Source organism: Maylandia zebra, linkage group LG14, assembly GCF_041146795.1.
Source record: "Maylandia zebra isolate NMK-2024a linkage group LG14, Mzebra_GT3a, whole genome shotgun sequence".
NCBI classification, from domain to species: Eukaryota; Metazoa; Chordata; class Actinopteri; order Cichliformes; family Cichlidae; genus Maylandia; species Maylandia zebra.
In genome coordinates, this window is record NC_135180.1 from 38546060 (window position 1) to 38553776 (window position 7717).

Consider the following 7717-nt stretch of genomic DNA (forward strand, 5'->3'; position numbering starts at 1 on the left):
GTCTGCTTCTTATGTTCGTCAGTGCATCCCTCTACTGTCACTTAGCTCATATTTGATTGGTTGACCTTCCCGTGTTTCCTGTCTGTTGTTGTTTCACCTCCTCCGTCTCCTCCTCTCCATCAGCCATCGCTATGAGCGGCGTGGACGACGTGCGTTCGGTGTTGGAGAACTACGCGCTGGAGGAAGACCCCATCGAGGCCTTCAAGCGCCGACAGGCTCAGCTGGCACAGGTAGGAGGAGAAATCAAACGCACCTGTCACAGGTTTCACCTGGAATGGCTTTGACTCTGTTTTCTCTGCCCGTCAGGAGGAGGAGCAGCGTCTGTCCGAGCTCTCCCAGCAGAAGAAACAGGGACTCTCGATCGGCTCCATCGCCTCGCGGTTTTGGCGCTCCAAGCAGCAATGAGCCCCACCCCCTCCCCTGCTCGCTTTCCACCTATCACTCGTCCAAGGTGAGGTGAGAGAGAGGAGGAGAGAGACCCGTGTGCTGCAGGCGAATGGTCTCCGCCGTCACGGACGTCTCAGTGGGCGGGGCTGTTGCGCTGGACCGGAGCTAGGACTTTAACTGGCCTTGCACTTCCTGGTTTTTGTGGAGGTGGGGCCTCATCTTTGTGACACCTGATGCATTTTTAAGCTTCTGATGGAGAGGATCCAGGTCGGTCTAAACTCTGGTTGCTGGTGGTTGGAGGCTGATCGGGAATCAGCGCTGCCGTCGCCACTCCAGCTCCAGTCGCATCGCCGCTCACTGGATCTGACCTGAGATCAGCTGTCATCTGCCACACTTTGAGAATGTGTATTTTATTTTCTGTTCCTGTGTGTGTGTCTCAGACTGTGCTGTTGGAGGCGAACGTCACATCATGAATATTGTTTATAACGATGCAAATAAACGATAAGTAGCATTTATGAGAGTTTGGTGAATATGTCAGAGCGCCAAGCGGCGTCGGCCGCCGTGGCGTAGACGAATATGCGTCCAGGACGTAACAGCGAGAGGGATGAGGTCTTGTGATGTTCTGTCTGTGTGAGCACATCCTGGTGTGTGAGGCGTGACTCTGAGGAAGAACAACAGACTGTGTTGGAGGAGTGGAGGAAATCTTGGCGACAGTGTTTGGCTCGGGATGGCTCACCTGGTCTGGTCCTATGAGGGCTTCATTAGATCAAACTAGATCACGTTAGCTTGCATAGCTCGGCAATATTAGGCCACCAGCAGACGTGTTCGGGAGCACCTCAAGGAACACGTCAGAGAGCCTGAAGTGTTGACCCGACCTGCCACCCTGACTGAACATGTGATCGATCCACAGAGATCACCTTCACGTGACGAAGCTACCAAAGATGCATGCCGAGCCACGCCTGGTTCCTGTGCTGTACACAGTTGTGCAGAAGTCTCAGGCTACGTCCACACGTACCCGGGCATTTTTGAAAACGCAGATTTTTCTATGCGTTTGCACCTTCCGTCCACACGTAAACGGCGTTTTTGGTCACTGAAAACGAAGATTTTTAAAAACTCCGGCCAGGGTGGATATTTTTGAAAACTCCGTTTTTGCATTTACGTGTGGACGAAAAAAACGGAGAAAACGCAGCGTCAAAGGTGTGCGCATTTTTTGACGTCACACTGTGCGCCACGTTATTGTTTCGGTGAAATGAATTTCTACAATACTGTTAATTCTACTCTCTGCAGTGTTTAAATGCTTACATATACACACAGTTACTGTCCGTCCACACATACGACTCGGTTCTGCTTCTATGCCCCAGCTTTGTTTACTTTTTCCCACCGAGGCTTCTAGACTTCTGATTGGCCAACATTTCTGCACGGTTAGGAATCTAGCGCCACCTGCTGCTTTGGCATGTTCATAGCAGCGTTTTCCTTCATTTCTGCCTTTATGTGTGGACGGGATTATTTTTTAAAACGAAAACGGAAAATCTCCGTTTTCAAAAATACCCGTGTACGTGTGGACGTAGCCTTAAGCAACCCCTCATTTCTCCCTATTTTGCTTCCAAGCAGTCAGACTTGTCATTTTTCACAAAGAATCCTCCTCCAGCTTTCTGAAGATCCTTCAGTCTTCCCTTGTTTCCAGTCCAGTCCTCGTACCTGACCATTTTCAGACGTTTTTCTTTGTTTCCATTTAACTCTGACCTCATCACTCAGGCATCATAAAGGCTCCGAGGTAAAGTCGTTATGTCTCTGCACATAACGACTTGCCAGAATCCATCTTAAAGTTTATCTTTGATGAAAGCAGCCTGTCACACAAACCGATGATTTATTCTAGTTTCTTTAGTTGAATCTGTGAAAAATCCTGAAGATAGTAGTTTGTCATAAAATGTCATTTTTGGACCAACAATGGATTCTCTGAACTATTAGCAGAAAACCTGGCGGATCTCGCACGGTGTGCAGTGTGTCCTTAAAAAATGTGAGGAAACTGGACAAGTGGCGGACAAAACAACAAGTGTTCAGCCTAAAAATCACGGAGCCTTCAGCTGAACCATCCAAACTACACAAGAACTGGACTGAAACTCGATAACAACAGGTCAGAGGGAGCGATGAGTCCAAATCTTTGGCGATATGTACAGAGGAGGTCCAACAGTGAGGCCACAGTGGAGGCTGGGTCTGGATTTCAGTCAGTGACGTTCGATTCATCAGTTTTAACAAAGTACCATCAGACTGAATTTGATCCTTCTGCAAAGCCTGACAATGATCCCAACGCAGTGAAAGCGCACAGTGGAGCCTCCTGCAGCGCAGCATTACTGAAGCAGTGTGGGATCATCCCGGCAGAGCAGAACAAGAACAGAAGAGCTTTGCGTGTCCTTCAAGAAGCCTGGAGAGATTTTACAGCCTGTGCTGGAGAATAAAGGTGTCTACTCAAATACTGTCACCTGTTTCTGCCTCATAGAGACCGTGTTTCAATAAATCGCTGCACTTGGTTCTCATTTTCCTGCAGAATATAAAGATTAGAGGAGAGGCGTAAGACCTGTGCACAGCGCTGTACACGAGTCTGATGCGGTGGCTCGTTCTTGGCTTTAAACAGCAGCGTGTTTTACAAAGAGGACGACGTGCTGCATTTCTGCTTTACACTCATTTAGGAAAAAAAGACTTTCAGTCAGATCTGCTGCAGATAAACCGACGATCGCCGCCCTCCGAGGCCTCTGAGTTTTATTCTTTCTCCAGAGCAACGAGTCCAGAGATCATTCGTCTCAATATGCATGTGATGTAAACTCACCATTGGTAATAAACCCAGAATAAATCAAACCGACCAGCGTGATGTGTGGATTTTCCTGTTTTTGTTCGGTCTTTTTAAAGTGTAAATCGGTGGACTCTTTGGCGTTTCAGGCTCATAATGTGAATCATTTTAGGTTTTATAGTTTTCCCTTCGCTGTTTACAAGCTTTGAATTTTCTCTCTTTTAATGAGATTCCGCTGGTTCAGGATGCTTCCCTCTAACAAATGCATCTGAAACACGCTGTTATTGAGCGCGTTGGACAGAGGAGGACACGGCCGGGATGCTTTTGATCTTCTGGCTGCTCCTCGGGCTTCGCAGAAGCCTTCGTGCCGAGTTTTAATAGAACATGTGCAGCGCTGCTGTATACGTTTAATGTACGGAAAATGAGGCCGGTGTTGTGCCAAAAAGTGATTGTCTGCCAAAAACTGATTTCCGGTATTTGCCAAAAAGCGATTGCTCATATTTAAAGTGCTATAAGTAACTTGTTGGGCTATAATATGTTAAACATATGTCAAATGCATCCCTTATGGATGACATAAAGTCATCTTGAGCCACAAACAACATTCGTGTAGCAAGATACAAGCCGCAATCAGTTTTTGGCAGCGACTTTTATATAACCTTTATTTATGCAGTAAAAAAAAATCTCATTAACATTAAAAATGTATTTTGTAAGAGTAAGTTGGCCAAGAGCACAGCAGAAATGGCAGCAAATATTACAATAGTTCTGTAAAAATATTTTAAGTGGGGATAAAGGACCGGATTGGTTATAATGTAAGTACAAGTTGTAAAGATACTTAAAAAACAGATAATTTTTTAATTCTTTATGTAACCCCTTTGTATCCCCTGTTCACCGAAGTCTATTTACGAACATACGTAAAGATATTACACATAAAAAATACACAGAAACACTGGAAATCAGTTTTTGGCAGACAATCACTTTTTGGCACAACACCGGCGCTGGGCCGAACGTGAGAAATGTGCTTTTTGTTGGCGTTACAGCAGGAGCCCCGTGGTGCCCAGAACCTGTAAATATGTTTTCTCTTCACAGCACGTTTATGTCCCGTGGAGGCGGGACAGGTACCACCTGTGAGATGCAGGTGGTAACAAATTACACCAAGCTGTCTGACAGCTTGGTGTAATTTGTGTTTTTATATGTATTATACGTGTTAAATTATCACTGAAAAGTATGAATTGGTCCAGGCTATGTGCTGGGTAGGCTCAGGGTTATTTTTGCATGTTTTCCTGGTGTTTACTTCAGGCAGCGATGAAGCCCAGAACACTCCTGTGTGAATAAATGTATAAATAGCATATTTGGAACACTTTGCCATTCAGATTCCAAATATTTGACCCTCCTAACTGCTCATAAAGTGCAAATACACACAGAGTCCTGCCAGACTCAACTGGAAATATATTAGACATAATAAATCCCTCTCATAAACTCTACTTTGGACTCTTAGCAAAGGGGAGGCGGCCGTCTTTAAATAATTGAAGCAGTAACTTTCCACTTTCTTGCAGTTTGTGCAGTGGGAGCTGTGGGCTGCTCGGGGTTTAAGGCAAACAGATTAAATAGAAAGTCAAACACAAACTAAAGCAGATCTTCATTTCTCCAGAGTGGGTGATGAGCCCCCCCACATGCTGCCGTTTGCTGAGGATGGAGTGGTTTAAAAAGTCTGTTTTTACAGATTACAGGATTAAATAAGGAAACCGCGGGCTGACTTCACAGAGCAGGGGCGGTTCATTTAACCACAGGTGGGCCCTGAAATCTCAAGTTGCTGCATAATAACAAAAATAGCTCCAGATTCTTTTACTTTGGTGTGAAACCAGTACCATCCCGGAAAAGTTCACATTTAATGACCGGTCCGTTTATAATGAGCGGCAGAGAAAAATGAGTGTTTTTCTACATTTAGTTCAGTGTGATTAAAACAACCCGCCAGCACGGCTCCTCAGCTCAAACTCATCACATTTGATGCTCTGTCAGACTCGTGACACAGATCCAGATCTGCAGGATCCAGGAGCTTGTTTCAATTCTCAGTCCTGTTCTCCAAGTCTGAGATTTAACTTCCTGCTGATGCAAACTGATGCACATAAAGCACGAATGCACGCTGTGTTCTTAAATGTAGCACCGACATTCATAAAGGAACACAAAAGCATGATTTCATAACAACAGCAACAATCTGTTCTTCTGAAATGTTCTCAGTAAAAATGAAGCTTTGATTGTCGTCTCTGTGCACGTGACGTGAGATCCACGATGACAAGATTTGATGTAGTTTTCCGTCGGTGCACCACCGCTGAGGATTTGAACTCAGAAACGATGTGACTGAAGTTCAGACTCATTTGCAGAGACCTGTGATTGGTTAACTAGCTGATTAGTGTTTGACGGCCAGGTGAGGCTCGTTTCACACCAGAAATGGAAAGTTCATTTCCATTTTAATGGTGAGCATCAGCCCCCTTCCTTCCATCTGCTGACTGATGCAGGAAGGTGTGATCATGCCGACACCGACTATTTGCTGGTTCCTGCTTGAAATGCTGGAAATGTCCTGATTTGCTTTAAACCAGCGGTCCCCAACCCCCGGACCGGTACCGGTCCGTGAGTTGTTTGGTACCGGGCCGCGAGAGTTGAGGCTCAGGTGTGAAATGTGTGGTTTTCAGGGTTTTCAGCGTCATTTTGTTATCGTTTTTATCGTTAACTCCGTTTTCCTGGGTCTTTTCACGTGTGTTATGAATAAATTTTCTTTTTTTCGGTACCGGTACTAGTTTTATTTTGTTGTATTTATCTTAAAGGCCGGTCCGTGAAAATATTGTCGGGCATAAACCGGTCCGTGGCGCAAAAAAGGTTGGAGACCGCTGCTTTAAAATAAACGTGGACACAACGAGCACATGATGTTGTGAGAGTGCCCACCTGCAAACAGGCAGTGAGGTGAGCGAGCGCGCGCCCAAATCCGCCGCTCCACGTGCATGTGTGTGTGCGTGTGTCCTTTTTAAGTTGTGGCGCTTCCATCTTAAACAGAAACCATCAGGTCCATAGGTTTTCTTTCACAGATCAATACAGCTGATCAGTTTGTGATCATTTCTGGTGACGTCATTCAGACCGTGAGATTAAACCGTTAATGAACTCCCAGATGTTCCCAGATGATGAAAAACGCTCATGCTAAAAACGCACCCACAAAAAAGACTCATCAAAGATCATCTTCCAAATGTTGGAGGTTTAACTTTAATTAAACAACAAATCTGTGACGGTCACCTGTTTATAAAAACTCTACAGCAGAACCTGAGAGACGATCATCTACTGCTCACTGAAGCCTCAGTGGATGGGCAGCTGTCAGGAAGCCGTGCTTAATGAAAGGAAACTGAAGGAAAGGCTGGAGATATGAAAATGACACAAGAACTGGGCTGAAGATCAGAGGAACGGGTCTGATGGAGAAATGGGTGCACATCATGGTCAGGAGAGAGGCTCAGCAGTCAGTCTGCAGCCAGCTGCGGTGGAGGCTCTGTCGTGGTTTGGGCTGTAGGTCAGCCAGTGGTGTTGGAGACCTTTGTTAAAACTGATGGACTCACAAACACAGAAAGAACCATCAGATTATGGAAGGACCACCTGATTAATAACAGCTTCATTTTTCATCCCAAACTCACTGCCATGACTCAACGTCTGAGGCTTCCAGGAGTCAAACTTCCATAAGAAGTAAAAGTTCACATTTAATGATCACATATCTACAGACATTCCAACAGTCTCTCCACCCACGCTGTCATCGCCTCAGCAGGTACTGTGCTGTGTTTTTCTGAGAAAGCTGAAAGAATTCAAGAGTTTGCTGCATTTTTGACACTGCAAAAGCTCCAGTGGGCCAGACTGGACCCTGAGCTGCTCGTTTGATTCCCCGATCTGAGAAAGCTCGCATAAGAGCGGAGATAAAAGGGCAGACAGACGACGAAGAACACGTGATGTGGTCGAAATGTTCACAAACACAAAGTCTGGCTTCGTTTGCACTGATCTGAGCCGCGGCTCGTTTCTGAGTGCAGGCTGGGAGGTTTGGGACCTAAATGTGCTTCCACTCAGACTTCCCACAGCTCAGTGTGGAGGTGTGAACCTGGGAACGCCGAGGCTGCCGCAGAGCTTTATGACTCCTCCATTTGCCTCACAGCAGCTCACGGCTGTTCAGCTGTCACACGCTAACAGAAGGCAGCAGACTGCAGCCCCCAAAACACTAAACCAGCTCAGGTGTCACATTTACACTGAAACACACTTTACTTACACCGGGGGGATAATTTCAACATTTTATTATCAATATGACAAAGCGAAATATCTCCTGAAGGTAAAACTACTCACAAGACAAGCGCTCAAGTAAATTATAAAAAGTAAAATAAAAGAAAGGAGATAATAATTTAAATGACAGTTAAAAACAAAAAAACAGGAGAAATATTTAAAGTAAGAAAATTAAATGAAAATTTTGAGTCTAAAAATAAGAAAAAAAGAAAAAACTCTTTTAAAAATAGAAGAAAATATAAAAAATAT

The 7717-nt window shown here is 45.1% G+C and overlaps 1 protein-coding gene across 1 annotated transcript in view; it reads left to right on the forward strand.

The window, feature by feature from the left end:
- timm50 (translocase of inner mitochondrial membrane 50 homolog (S. cerevisiae)) overlaps nucleotides 1-898 on the forward strand; it is a 31268-nt gene extending 30370 nt beyond the window's left edge. The window contains exons 10-11 of the mRNA XM_004565033.4: nucleotides 124-230; nucleotides 307-898. Coding sequence (XP_004565090.1) covers nucleotides 124-230; nucleotides 307-405 — 206 coding nt within the window. The 3' untranslated portion in view covers nucleotides 406-898. The remainder of the gene's footprint in view (nucleotides 1-123; nucleotides 231-306) is intronic.
- The last annotated feature ends 6819 nt before the right edge of the window (nucleotides 899-7717 follow it).